The sequence below is a fragment of the Theobroma cacao genome, chromosome 10, assembly GCF_000208745.1.
Source record: "Theobroma cacao cultivar B97-61/B2 chromosome 10, Criollo_cocoa_genome_V2, whole genome shotgun sequence".
Taxonomy (NCBI): domain Eukaryota; kingdom Viridiplantae; phylum Streptophyta; class Magnoliopsida; order Malvales; family Malvaceae; genus Theobroma; species Theobroma cacao.
The window spans coordinates 2,554,152-2,569,711 of record NC_030859.1 but is presented as its reverse complement, the minus strand read 5'-3'; the positions used below and the strand labels follow the sequence as shown (position 1 = coordinate 2,569,711).

The window sequence follows — 15,560 nt, the reverse complement described above, 5'->3', positions numbered from 1 at the left end:
CCCTTACCGTTACTTAAAGCGTTTCCAACCGTGGGCAGAATTTTAGGAAAGAAATCAGAGCATCACTGTTGTATCTCGCCTCTGAATACTCAATCCACCACAAATCTTTCAATGAACCGAACAGTAAATTCTCACCTGAAATTTGCAGCTTTCTGCATGTCACTGTCTGCAAGAACATAAGGGATAGTTATTGATGCATGATGATTAACGGTCTGTTTGGACATGCGGGGCAATGCGCTGAAATATGAGTTTTAGACTTTGAGAACTAACATTTGTACCTCGAAAAACCATCTACACAGTCTAAGTGATTCCACGTATTCTATGCTTCGGAATATGGTGAAGTCATAACTCTTGATGTCGATGTTGCCAGTGCCTTGTCTGAAATCAAGCATGGCATCATATCCCACGACTAAGTTACAAATAAAATGGCTAAAACGGGGGGCCGATCCCCGACGACGAAAAGAGCAAATGAAGCAACCATCGATGAAGAGCTTCTTCAATTGCGGGCAATCCAAGACAGTTAGACTTCGAAGCCTTAAACGGTCAACACCAAAATCTAAAATTTCTAATCCATTGCATTTGGTGATTGTCAAGCTTTCAAGAAATGGACTATTTGATGCTATATCAGACGCTGCCAGAGAAGAAATGTCAGTGACAGACGATAGATGAAGAGTTTTTACTTTGAATGTTGGGGAGATGGCTGCTTGGTATGGATTTGGCGGTCAAGTAAAAATATAATGCCAAACTCCCTGGGAAGTTCTTCTCCAGTAGAGAAATCGAGGTGAAGTGTATCACTATCTGGATCTACAGCAACTGAGAGGATATGACCTTCGCCATAGCTAAACTGAAACCCCCAGTTATTATCTGATCTGCGAAGCTGGTAAAAAACATTGAGAAAGCAGGAAACTGCAGCAACGATATCTTGTATGGTCCCATCTCGGGCCAAAAAAGCCTTCTTCCATAAGTTTTTCCATCGTGTTGAAAGTAAACTGGTTCGAATGGCAGAGTCAAAAGGGAGAAAGGAAATGATCCGGCACAGGATGTCATCTGGCAAACAACTGATGATATCATCCTTGATTTGCTCATTAAGGTCCAAATTCCTGTTCAGAATATCAAATTGGTCGGATTGGAGCAATACTAGTTAAATTCAAAAGAAAAACCAATTAACAGTTCTTACTTTATAGTGTCTTCAATATTTGTTGAGTTTTTGTCTGGATCAAGCTCCTCCTGTTGCTTCTTCTTTCTGTTCCTATTCTTCCTTCCCATCTTTAATTGAACTTTCTAAATTATTTGTTTTAAGTGGTTTAATTAATGTTTATAATATAATGTCCATTGCCTAATTAATTTTACTTTGAAAAGAATTAATGTCTTCTTCTAAGTTGTTTTCTTCTGCTCATAACAGCACTACAGCCACATCAGAGATGGGGCAATATCAAAACAATTGTTTGTAAAGTTCTTTCTTGATAAGGACAGATGCACGATCTAACAATATTGCAAAATTTTCTACAAACTTTGCCATATTATTTGATTTACAAACAAAAATACAGTGCCAAAATCACTTGATTTTGATCGATGATACCAAAGTCACACGTTATGAAGATTGCAAGCGAGGTAGCAGTAAGATAAGGATTTAATGTTTGTTTCTGGCAGTTTCTCCCTGCTGAAATGCTTATATCACAAAATTAGGACTAAAAATTCTTCTACTAAGAAAGTGTTAGAGAAAATAAAGAAATATTTTTTTTTAATCTGCTGCAATGATAAAGAATATAGAATACACAATCTTTTAATAGAAATTGGATTAGGAGATCAAGAGTATACTCTGTCCAAACATCAGAAGGGCTTTCTAGACAAGTGTCATGGTTCAATAAAAATATAATTGAACTCCTTACAAATCCAATGCTACAAACTTGCACTTAGGTTTTCCACTTCTTGACAAAGAAATTAATTATATGAGATAGTTAGAACTTCATATGAACATGATCAGGGCATAGTTCATGGAAATTTTTAACCTCTTTAAACTTGTAAAGATACTTCCTTCTTTTTCCAGCTCAGGTACTTTAACCAGACGCCGAAAACAAGCCCCCTTTTTCTTAGCTAGAATCAGTGGTCTCATTCTAAACCGCTTTGCAAAGAAAATCTCCTTATTCTCATTTGGAAATGCTTCTAATTTCAGCAGATTGAGATGATTGTGTTTTTTGTGTTCATTGAGTTTAAATGAGAACTTGTTTGTGCTTCTAATGTTATAGCTTTCAGGATCAATCTGCAAGTTTGATGAAGAGTATCAAAATTGTCAAGTAAAGGTAGCATTGCTATGAGTTCCTACCATCACAATCATTCAATTGTTCACCAAATAAAAATCTACTTATATCATGAAAATGGAATGACTTACAGTCACATAAAGTCTTTCCAAACAAGGACAGCGTTTAAGAAAGCTGAGTAGGGAATTAAAATTGTCTCTATCCATTGAATAATCAGTCTACCACAACTCTGTCAACCAGTAGAAACGAAACTCAGTGTCTCTACTTAAAGATGATAACACGAAGGAGATCAATGCCTGCAAGAAGAAAGAACATTATAGAAGTTAGGTAGAAAAAAATTTATCAAAGTTTGAGTCATGAGTGTTTGGGAGTACAGAAGCCTGAAAAAATCCTTTTGAGGGTGGATAAATTGCTGGAGCATACCTCGAAAACCCATCTACACAGTGTTAGAGATTTAATATTTTTAATGCTTTCGAGGACTAATTTGAAGCCATCACAACTGATGCTATTGAATATCGGAGGAACTTGTCTTAAATCAAGCATGGCATGTTTCAGTAGCAAATAGTGGGGAGATGGACCCTAAATGTTCCATAGACGACACTCATCATTCGAGGAAAGTTCAAACTCAAACAACACCAATCTGCCTCTATATTGGAAAGACGTTAAGTTGGAACCCTCAAACCTGACAGATTCTAATTGGGGACAGTCCAAGACAACTAATTTATGAAGCCTACTAATTAATTATAATGAATGGCTTAGCAAAAAAAAACTAATTTATGAAGCCCTCTAGCATCTTTTATTTGTAAAGATCGTAATCCACTGCATTTTGCGATAGTCGGGCTTTCAAGAAATGGGAAACTCGACACCATTGATGAAACCGCCACATTTGAAAGATAGCTTATTAGCAGCATTAGCAGCTAAGAGGACTCTGCCGTGGCCCAACTCAAATTTGAACCCCCACTTACTTCTTGGTCGATCTTGTTCAGCAAAATCATCAGCAAAGCGGGATATAGCAGTAACACCATCTTCCATTGTTACAGGATGTACCGAAGCCAACAAAGCTTCTTTCCAAAAGTGTTAGGATAGTCTTGAATTGTGATTTAATTAGGATTATTTAATTCTAATTAAATTAGTATACCTTATTAAAATAGTCTTTAAATCTAGTTAGACTAGAATAACAATTCTTAATTCTATTAGGATAAGATTCCTAATTATATCAGGATAAGGTTATTGTATTTGGCACTATAAAAGGACCCTATGGGTTAAAGAATAATCATCACCTAGATTAAGAGAGAGTGATTTAGGTGTACTTGGGATAATGGTTGTAAGTTTGAGACTGTTCTTGTAATCTCTTGATTTTTCTCTTAGAGGATTTTTCTCTGTTGCTGTGCCTGTGGACGTAGGTCATCAAAGACCGAACCACGTAAATTCTTGTGTTATTGTGGGTGTGCTTGATTTCTTTCTTTCTTTATTCTATTGATTGGGTTAGATCTTGGGCAATTCTTTAGAGACAATTCCGTAATTTCTCAACAAAAAGTCTTTCCAATGAGCAGAAAAAAACGTTGTTCGGACAGCAGATTGAAAAGGAAGGAAGGAAATGATGTGGTAAAAGATATCGTTAGGCAGACGACTGATAAAATCATTAGGATCCAAATTACTGTTCAGAAAACAACATCGATCATGCCTATCATAATAAGTTCAAAATATCTACCTGATCATAAAAGATAAAAACCAATAAAGATTTCAAAGAAAATTTATAGAGAAGTTCTCACTCGGAAGCTTTTCTTGTAATATTATCAGGATCATGCTCTTTTTCTTGATACTTCCATCTAGGAAGCAGTAAGGGTATAATTTGGTGAAGGATTTCATCATGTAGACTACTGATTAAATCAATCCGATCAAAATCCCTGTTCAAATACAAAATTGATCTAAAAAGACTTCCAATTTCCAATTTTTTGGATTGACTCAATAGTGAAAGTTGAGAAGAAAATAATAACAGATCTTACCTTGGAATGTTTCTTGGGTCATTACCATTTGGATCATGCCACTGTTTCAATTGATTATTCTTTTCGATTCTTCTCTTCTTTCTCATCTTTTCTTCAATATTTTTTCAAGTTGTGGCTTGACTCTGTATATAGGGAATGAGTTTGAGCTTTCTTGCAAAGAACTTGGATTGTTGCACAACATAGTGGAGCTTTTGTAGGATTAATTTGACCGCAAGGAAAGGTGATGTAGAAGAAGTATTTTAAAATGGTTAAAATCTCCAAATAATCCATGTATGTAGGAGTTTTCTTCAATTTAGTCCCTTTAGTCAAAATCGTGACAATTTAGTCGCTTGGTTTTGCTTCAATTTTATCCTGCTAACATTTTTTGTCCAAATTTACCCTTTATGGTGTTAATGTCAATACTGATGTGACACCAAATGCTAATGTGGCATGTGAGGTGGGTTCAGTGTATTAATGTGGCATTTCCACGTCAATGCTGACATGGCACACATTGATGACATGGAATGGAAGGTTGATAGACATGCTGATGTGGCATTGATGCCATGCTTTTGTTGAGGTTCAAACAAGGAACTTTAACAAGCACACCACCACAGCTAAGCCTTTGCTTCTAATTATTTCTTGCCTTCATTTCTTCTCTTTTTTTCTTTCTTATTTTTTCCTCTTTCTCTCCTCCCACTTTCTTCCTTAAAAATGGCATGTGGGTTCAAGTCATACAAGCTGTCGAACCAACTACGGAAGTTGCCAAAGGTGCCAGACAAGGCGAGAAGCTGTTGGACCAGTTGTGGGCTTTACATATGCAAGCAGACAACCCAAACAGCCTTGGTATGCAAGCAAAAGCCTTGGTGGGCTAGCAAATAGCCCAAGCAACCTTGGCAAGCCAACAGATAGCCCAAGCAACCAACAAGCACATAACTTAGGTAGTCGAAACAGTCCAATACTCATTAGGCCAACAGGCTCGATTGGAGTCTGACCCACGTATAAAGGGATTTTATTTCGATTTGAACCTTTGTAAATGTTGAGTCAAATGTAAATAAGTTTACTTATATTTAATTTGATTTGGTTAAGATTTAATTTGAATTTGACTAGGCCTTTTCAAATTCAAATCCCATATTTCATGTATCTTAATCCTATTTAATAAGAGGGACTATTAACCTATAAATACCCCAACTTCATTTATACTCACACCAAAGAAATTCAAAGCATTTAATTTCTCTAAACTTTCTCTCCTCTTAATTTCTTGTGATATTACTTTTGTGAGGTTTTAAACTTACTTAAGCTCTAATTTTTAAAGCTTAAGGCCACACGAGGTTCACCTAAAGTTTGGCACATGACACAAGCACCAACGAAACCTCATTTGGAGGCTCATAAGAAAATTTCGAACAATGATTTCTACTTGTGATATGGGTTTATTTTACAAGGAAGGGGCTAATGTCTCTTTGCTTGGTTATTCAAATGTTGACTTAAGTGGTTATTTGGATGATATAATGTCTACTTCTTGTTATGTAAGTTGTTTGTAGCTACACAAGAATGTGTTTGGCTTGAAAGCGTTTTGGTGATTTTTATTTACCTCTTTACAAGCCAAGTACCATTTTTGGATATAATCGAAGGCCTTTGAAATTGGCTGCCAATCTAGCGTGTCAAGCAAGAGTAAAGCATATTGAATTGGAGCATCATTTTGTGAGAGAAAAAGTTTTAGATGGTACTGTTTGATATAATAGAGGAGCAAACTCAAAAGAATGTCATTGATATCTTCACCAAGACACTATCATAAGGATTTTTTGTGTTTCTTCAAGCTAAGCTTAGATTTATTTCCAGAAAATTACTTTGCGAGGGAGTGTTAAAAATAGTTTAAAAAAATTTCAAGAAATCACATAGACATGTCATGCAGCCAAGGTCAATTGACTTAGAAAGTTATGCTACACAATTATTAATTTCTTATGGTTGAATGACTAAAACACTAACTTTCTATAAATAGTAATAGTTGAAATGTAATTTTTAAAATTTTTTTGAAAGGTAGTAATTTTTTATTAAAGTGGACCATAAGCCATTGGATGCCACTACAAGTCAATAAGTTCTTAAACTTAAGACTCCTTATGGAATTTAGGCTTTTGATAGATAGAATTGCACATAACAACTAGTACTCAACCACATCTAAAACTATTGGCAGCCTCATCCCAGTCTAAAATACCTATACATATCAAATACCATCAAAGCGGCACAACATCAAAATAAAATAATACATTACTCATAGCTAAATCAACAACAAAATAACAAAATTTGCTGTAGCTCGCTACTTAACTTGCCATAGGGCAACCATTCCTTTACCTTTTGTCCATGCAGTCCCTCTTTTAACTTATTGGCTTAGTTTAATGTTACATGACACCTCTGTCCTCCGCCTCTAGCTTAGCTATCTTCTACATCACCTCCCTCTTTTTCTTCATAGAAGCTTATATCCAATGTCTTTGTCAACTCCCATATTTCTTCCATCTCCCTCTTGCTATCGATTTGGCCTTAGCTACCACCTCCCTCATGAATTCTAATAGCAGTTGTTCTTCTTCACACAAGGATCACACCTTTTTACTAACTTTCCAAGTGACTTTTGCTTCCTTCCTAATAATTACATTTCTATTCTCAAAATCTCCATATGACAGAGACTCATTGACTATAGCTTCAGTCTTTTCTCAATCTTTCCTTTTTTTTTCTTTTTCCCCTCTTCTTAAATCTCTCCACCTTCAAACCCTTACCTTGCCACCATCTTTTTTCTATTTCCTCCCAAGTACTCCATTTATGAAGTCTTTCTCCTCTTTTCACTCCTAACTTCCTTCTAGCCTTTGTTTTCTCTTTCTTAATCCATTCCCTTTCCTTTTTTGAATCAGATTGTCCCTCCCACACAAACTCCTTTTTGTTCCTAACCGTAATCCCCAACTTTCTATCATTTCCCTCTTTCTCGTTTCTTTCTCTTCTTTTCTTACTAATGATTTCTAAGCTTGGGTAGTTTACAATCAAGCCTTTCTCTTTAGTTAGCTCACCTACTTCAAACTCCTTTCCATCTTTTTCATTATTGGGCTTACTTTGTCTAGCTCTAGTGGGCTTTGTTCCATGCTTATTCCTTTCATTACCTTTACCCTTTATTGGGCTTATTCATACTAATGCCACTATTGGCCCGTTCTCTTCATTTTCTTCCACCTTAGTTGGGCTTGCCAAAACTTTATTCACACTTGGCCTATTTGCTTTGTAACTTATTTCTTCTGAGCTTTCTTTTTGTTCATTTTCATTTTTGGATCCATTGAACTCTTTTACCTCTTCTTCTTCATATAGCCCAACAATTTCCTTTTTTTTTCTTTTACCAATCTGTTGCCATCTCCTCCATGTTGTCTCTTATCTGTCACATCTACATGTCTTAAGCCTTGGACCTTCTAACCATTAATTCTTTATGTCCTTTCCTTCTATAGTTAATTTCTTTTGCATATTTCTTTGTTAGCTTTCCTCCCTTATCCTTGTACTAACTTCATTTATATTCAAATTATTTCCTTTTTCATTCCTTTGTCCATCCTTTTTAACACTACCATTACCTTTTTTTTCATTATCCGTGTAACTTGTCATGTCACCTTCCACTGCACTATCATTTTTTTGATTTAGTTCAGCTAAAAATCTATGGTTTTGTCCCATTCCTTTATCCACATGTGCATCACCATGTACTCCATTATTAGTTTCTCCCTTCTCGTTAGTAACCTTTCAGCACTGCTGTAACTACTCAAAGTTCTACCTGACATTTGCTCATAACCATACTCCATTGGTTTTTTCATATTCAGATATGGTATTTTATAGCAACACTGAAATAAATTGACCTTACAATCCTCCATCTCCACCATTTGGATTTTATAGTCTTGAAATTTCACTTGTAGATGCATCGTCTCTTCTAATCTCGTGTTTTCTTGTGATTATCTATATAACCCCTCTAATAAAAGCTTGTGACTTTAATTGCTCTCCATCCATACATATGAACTCACCTATGGAACTTCCCAAACTTTGGAACATGAAGACATTCCATGTATGTAGCGGCATACTGTAGCAAGCCACCAATATTCTTCTATTTTCCACCTCTAATTCCTCCATCCATTCCATAATGTCCTCGAATCACTTTTCTAACCATGTCTATCTTGATCCTTGCATAGCTTCAAAAAAGACCTTATCCCAAAATGATATGACAAATTGATTTCCTGACCACCGCTTAACTTCAATACCACAGACCCCCTCCATCCTCATATGTTCAGTGATGGTCTCTGGTTTGGATTGACTTTTACAATTTCCAATCACGCTTTGTCTTAACCACTGTATTCTCTCCTCCTCGATAAAGCCTTCACATACAATTTTGAACTCATTCCTTTTGTTTCACCTATCTTTTCATCTGTTTCCTTTCTCTTCCCCTCTAACAAAGCTTGAATATAGGACTTCTCCACATACTCACCCTTTCGTTCTACAGTTTTTTCCAATATTTCCTATTTCCCTTCTTTTCGACTCTACTTTGTTTTCTTGCACTTGAGTGATCTTCTCTTCCCAATATGCATCCCTGGCACCGAATCTGGCTTCTTAATTTGTAATCCTGCAACCATAAACGATTTAGTTCCATATGACCTTGCTAGCCTCCACCATAGACTTAAATCTCACAAACCCGATCTTTCTACCCCACCTACTTCTTTTAAATGGGATAATAGCATTGAGTACCTCCCCTTACCTTTGACAAATTGATCCTAACTCTCTCCATCCTACTTGTGGTGGAACATTATTCACAAACACTATCACCACTCCACCCTTTCCATGCATCTTGTTTACTCTGATCCTCTAACCTTCTCCTGTGCTTCATTCTCAACACCTTTTGCATTTCATGACATTCTTAACTCACCCTTTCCATTCGTCCAACCCTTATAACATATTGCCTGAAACTCTCTCATAGAAAAGGATTAGATTAACATAAATTCAAACAGGAATCATCTAAACTATGTTTATTGAAATAAGACAAATCCTATCTTTGGGTGAAAATTTATTGTTGATCCTACTTACCTCCCATCTTGAAGGAAGGAATTCTTTTGGGTTTGAATAAATGTTAGGATTCAAGTGAACAGTCATTTGCTTTTAATTTTTCAAAATTGAGTGACCAAAACAGAAATTTGGAAAAGGTTAAATGACTAAATGGGCGATTTACCCTTTCTTTTCCTTCTTCCTTCCCCTTCTCAACTCTTGCAATCATTTTTTTCTGCAATAATCTTCCTACACTCATGGCCAGTTATTGGCCATCATCCGATATGAGTCGAACCCCAACCATGTTTTTTTATCCTTTTTTTTCTTTCAAACATTTGGTTTCTATTTTCTAGTTCCTATTTTCTAAATTTGTCACGTACTTCATTCAAATGTTTTATCCAATGTTCAGGGAAATAATGCATAGGGTAGTTAAATTACGTGTCCAAAATTAAATTTCAGAGGAAAAATTTATTCCATTTCATACACCAAAATTATATATTTTTCTATAATTTATCCTAAAATTAAATAAGATTAACAAGGGTAGACGTTTTCCACTTGATAATTGATCCAAGAATTTGAAAGTAAATCTCAGACAAGTTTTGTTGAAAAATTTATCTCCTTCCAAAAAGTATTAGAGATGCTTATTTCTGCCTTATTTAAAAAATCTGTAAGTACATACCGAAAGAAAGGCATAACTTGCTGGGGAAATGTTACATTATCTCTAATGTTACTTTTGAAAAATAAAATGGAAAAGAATAATAAAAAAAAGGATAAAAGGAAAATGCTGATATCCTACTATAGTTTTGATGATTTAATTTGCTTGACCATATTCGTTACTATTTCCTTACCCAAGATAAACGCGAGGAGAATAAAGTAAAGTTCTTCTTCTCCTTTCTCTTCTTTTTCTTTAATTTTCTTTTTTTTTTTCCCTTATCTCCTTTTGTTTTGTTTAATCATTTCTTTTTCTTTTTCCACTTCAAGATGGCCTATCTACGTACACTTTCTCTATATAAATTATATTAAATGTCAAATTAATATTTTAATATACAAATATGTAAACTATGTATATTTCCAAATAACTTAATTATGTGTCCTCGTATTAATAAAGTGTGGGGTTCTTCCTAATAATTAATTTTAGTTCTCTATAGAGTGAGTAGTAGTTGTGAATAAATACTTGGTTTTGCATTTCGAAATATTTTTCTACAATAATCCACTGTGATTAACCCGGGAATAATAAACCCAAGACATTATATTGCACTATTTTTTATATTCAAACTCAACTTGGTAATAGTTAGTAGTTTTGACACCTAAAATACATGATGTGGATTATTCCGAGCTTGTTTAACTTAATGCAGTTAGATGAATTAATTTGAAGAAAAAGCTTATAGGGATTACAAAGAGTATAAAGAGTAAAGCTGTTAAGAAACATACGTACCTCACATTAAAAGTTAGAGTACTATTACTTTTAAGAAAGCAAAGGAAAAGAAAGATTAGATTTGGACAAAGGCTGGATACCCTACCCATATTACAAAATAAATAAATAAAAGAAAGAAAGAAAGAAGTGGTAAAGAAGTTATTCTATGTCCAATTTGTCATCTTCTTCTAGTGAAATGTTATATATGTGAACCATGAGCTTAGGCTTCCATAAGAGCATTTATGTCACTCACAAACTCGCATAGAAACAAAAAGAAAGGAGAGATGGAACTTCAACTAAAACATTTTAGTCATGAACATGCACTGATTTTCAAAGAAGAGCCGAGCCATGAGAGTGATGAGTACGCTTGTTGCTCTGGGTGTGGGAAGGTGGCGTCAGGTCCAAGCTTCAGCTGTATGGAGTGCCGGTTTTACCTCCACAAGAAATGCGCCGAGGTACCCTCTGAAATTAAACACCCTTTTCATCGTGATCGCAACCACAACTTTAAACTTCTATCAAGTCCACCATACGAAGGTACAAGCCTTTGCTGTTTCTGTGACAAATTATGCAAGAATTTTGTTTATCAATGCTCTTGTGGACTAAGCCTTCACCTTGATTGTGCCTCCTTTTCACATAAAATTGCTGAAAAGAAGTTTGAAGAGGTTGACCACATTGCACACATAGATCCCTTAATATCCAGTACTGAAATTTCAAATGAAGAACTCAAAAATGCTAAATGCTATGGGTGTTGGAAACCATTATTAGATTCTGCATACTTTTCTCTTGATTGTGGATTTTGCCTACATAGGAAATGTGCTGAGCTACCTCTTGAAATCAATCACTCTTTACACCAGCCACGTTCTCGTTTGTTTTATTTTCATTCCAGCAAACTTTTTTTACAGTTTGATGGTACAAGTCTCCGTTGCCAGATTTGCCGAAAAACCCCAAGGGGACTTGTTTATCGTTGCTTAGACTGCAAGTTTGTCCTTCATATTGAATGTGCTGAGATACCTATTAAAATCAATCTCCCTTATCACCGTAGACATTCTTTTATTCTACAATTCAATTCTGAAAAGTTTCCTTGCCAAAACTGCCAAGAAACCCCTAAACCGTTTGCTTACTGTTGTTCAAGTTGCAAACTTGCTATTCACGTTGAATGCATCTCACCTCCACCTGTTATTGAAGACGAAAGCCATCAACACCCGTTCAATTTATTCTGGAAACAACTACCATTCTTTTGTGATGCATGCGGCACTCCGGGCACTTGCATATCCTACATTTGTTTGACATGTGGCCTTACAGTCCATAAGAAATGCATTTCATTGCCGCGTGTTATCAATCTTCCAAGGCATAAACACCCCATTAACCACATCAATTTCCTTGGAGAAGATGGGTTGAAAAAGAAGCGATGCAGAATCTGTGATGGTAAGGTGAACACGGATTACGGGGTTTACTATTGTTCTTCTTGCAATTATATTTGCCATGTCATTTGTGCAATTGAGGATTATAAATCGTACATATTTGATGAATCAAAAGAAATAGTCGAACAATCTTTGGGTTCAATCATTTCTGTTATTAAGGAGAGCAAGGTTGGAAATAATGTGATAGCTACAGAGATAAGACATTTCAGCCATCAACATAATTTAGTATTAAGTGACGATATTGAGGATGATAAACGTTGTGACGGTTGCATTTTGTTCATCTCTGCACCTTATTACCACTGTTCACAATGTGATTTCTTTCTCCACAAATCTTGTGCTGAAGTACCAAGGAAGATGAAGCTCTGGTTTCACATTCACCAACGTCCCCTTACCCTTATTTCAGATTTCATTTTCGTATGTGGGGTGTGTAATTATGAGTGCAGTGGATTCGCCTACAAATGTGAACTTTGCAAAAGTTATATCTGCCTTCGATGTGCTTTAGTTTCTTCTGACCACGCATCTGAAGGACATAAGCACCGACTAGTCTTTTATGAGAACAAATCTGCGAGGTGTAATGCTTGTGGTGAAAGATCCATGGTGCCATATTGGTGCAGCGATTGCAACTTTGCTTTGCACGATAAATGTCTCAAGCTACCGCATATTGCTCGGCACAAGTGTGATGAACATCCTCTCAAACTCACTTACCATGAAGATAATGACTATGCACAACATCATTACTGTGACATTTGTGAAAAAAGAAGAAACTCAAAAAATTGGTTCTACAGTTGTACAATTTGCGATAGTTCTGCTCATACTGACTGTGTTCTCCAAGAATACCCATTTATCAAGCCAGGGACTACCTATAAGGAAGGAGATCATTCACACCAGCCTCTCGTAATTGTTCGAAAGGTTTATCATTATCCAGATTGTCACATATGCTGTAAGCCTTGCCAAGATCTAGCTCTTGAGTGTGCAGAGACAGGATGCAACTATATTGTCCACTGGAAATGTATAAACAATTCTTCTTCTGTGTAAAGAGGCACGATGCTCTGGTATGGCAAGCAGACAGAGAGGTTGCTGATGATCGCATCGAAAAATACTTGTTCAGCTGGTTGTTCAACTGTTATTACCTGTATTTGTTGTCGAAAAATGCTTTTGCTTTTCCACACAATAATATTAGTTCCATTATTGCTGCTGTTTGTTTTGTTGCTGTTAATTGCATCTTGTCCTCTCTGTAGCAGCCTGTTGGCTTTTTTCGATAAATAAAAGTTTCTGATTATTCCCAAAAATATATTAAATATATATAATACTTGCTCGAATAAGTACTTTTAATTAAGAAAATATAGTTTACAAAACTTCACATTCCGGAAAGACAAAATATAATTCAACCCTGTTCAAATTTAATTGCTTAATTTATATTACCTAATTTCAACAATTAAACATTAATTATAAAATTGAACTGAAAAATGCAGATAATTGAGTTTAATACCATTAACAAATAATTAATTTTGATTGTAAAGACTTTATTAAGCTCAAATGTTTTTGTTAGAAAACAATTCAAAATTATGCAAATCAAATTTTACTCCAACAAAGTCGAATTGTTAAAAATTATCTCAATATTAATTTTTTAAAACTATATAAAATTTGCACACACGACATTCGTGTAGTGTTGATTAAAGATGAATACAACTATTTAAAATAATAATTAAATTAATGTAGAAAGAACTTTTGATGCAAGCTTATGAGAATTTGGAAAACTTGAAACTCAAGCCAGTTAGCAGTTTGATTTACTTGACTAAGTGATTGATCCTACTTATTAATTATGAATGTGGCATCGTCTTTGTGTCCAGGATGGACTCATAACTAAAATCTACTTTGACTTGGAATCTTTGACCTCATTCCTTACAGAATTACAAAAAAAATTAGTAGATTCATTAGTATTATTAATTACATAAACTCTAGCATAAGTAGCATAATTAGTAGGAATTTTTTACACTTTAATTGTGTCATCTAACACCACTTCACTGTATGTCCGTCCATCCCCACTACAAAAAATTTGGCTATTCTGTTGGAAATGTTTATTTTCAACGGATTTTCAACGAAAAAGTCCGTTGAAAATTTCGTTGGTACAAGCCTTATGGGTAATACTTTCCGTTAGAAATCCGTTAGAAATTTTCAATAGAAATTTCGTTGAAAATCTGTTGAAAATTTGAAATTTTACCCCTTTTTTTAGAAATCCGTTGGAAATTTCCAAGGCATTTCCAACGGAATTTCCGTTGAAAAATAATTCCATTGGAAAAGGCAATTCCAACGGAAATTTTCCAACGAAAAATTCCATTGGAAAGCCTATTTCCAACAGAAAAAATAGTTGAAACAATTACCGTTGGAAATTTCCAACGGAATTGTAGTTGGAAAGGCTATTTCCAGAGGAAAATCCATTGAAAATTTCCAATGGAAATTTCCGTTGGAAATATTTTGACCTATTATTTTTATAATCAATTTTAAAAAAACTTACCAGTTTTCATTCCGATACTAAATTTAATTCCGCATTCGAACTGTAAAATATATAAAAGAAATACACATTACAAAATTGAGATTCAAGTCCAAACATCTAATTAGAAATTATCCTTAACACACAATATATAAAATAGTTTGATACATATGAATATTAAACATAACTAAATTAAAAAGTATCCAATTGTTTGCATTTAAAATTATACATCATGTGAGGAAATTTTTTTTTCTTACTTGTCAAGTCTTGAAGGTCCCGCATCGCCAAGGGTTGAACATGCATTACTCATAAACATGGTTTCCATACGTGCCATAAATTCACTCATGCCTTCCGCCATCACATTTCTCATTTCTTCACGTATTTTCCCACGTATTTCCTCACGTATCTTATTCAAGTTTTGTGCAAGATTTTCCACTTTTTCTTCCAATGCATTTGTGGGACTGTTAAAGTTTGAGTTGATAGGGCCACACGCAAACTTAGATGTTGCTATATTGGATTGTGTTCCAGTAAGTAAAGCTGTAGCAGGAACATGAGTGCCAAACCCATACATGTGAGTGCGTGTAGTCTTCTTCCCTCCAATTGCTTCAGTCCCAGCATGCGGATCGAATTTTGGCTGAGAAGATGACTCATCGCCATACTTCTGTGATAGTACAGAATTATACATTTCCTACACAAAAACCATAATTAATGATTAATATTGAAGTAGAACATCAACTTAGAAGAAATAGTAAAAATTAATGAATTTTTACTTACACTTGTAGACTTGGACTTGTTATCAATAAAATCACCATGACCCCCTAAGCGCTTATGAGTACGGTTGAACACTTCCAAGAAGGTAACATCTCGTTTCAACCCAATTGCCTGAATTTATTAACAATTATATTTAGTCAATCATAATCGATATATATATATATATATATATATATATAT

The 15,560-nt window shown here is 34.9% G+C and overlaps 1 protein-coding gene across 1 annotated transcript; it reads left to right on the top strand.

The window, feature by feature from the left end:
* Positions 4,955-13,310, top strand: LOC18586169. The gene is made up of 4 exons (XM_007009400.2): positions 4,955-5,086; positions 7,260-7,303; positions 8,467-8,482; positions 10,922-13,310. Exons 1-4 carry the CDS (start codon positions 4,955-4,957, stop codon positions 13,151-13,153), a joined length of 2,424 nt encoding a protein of 807 aa, XP_007009462.2. The 3' UTR covers positions 13,154-13,310.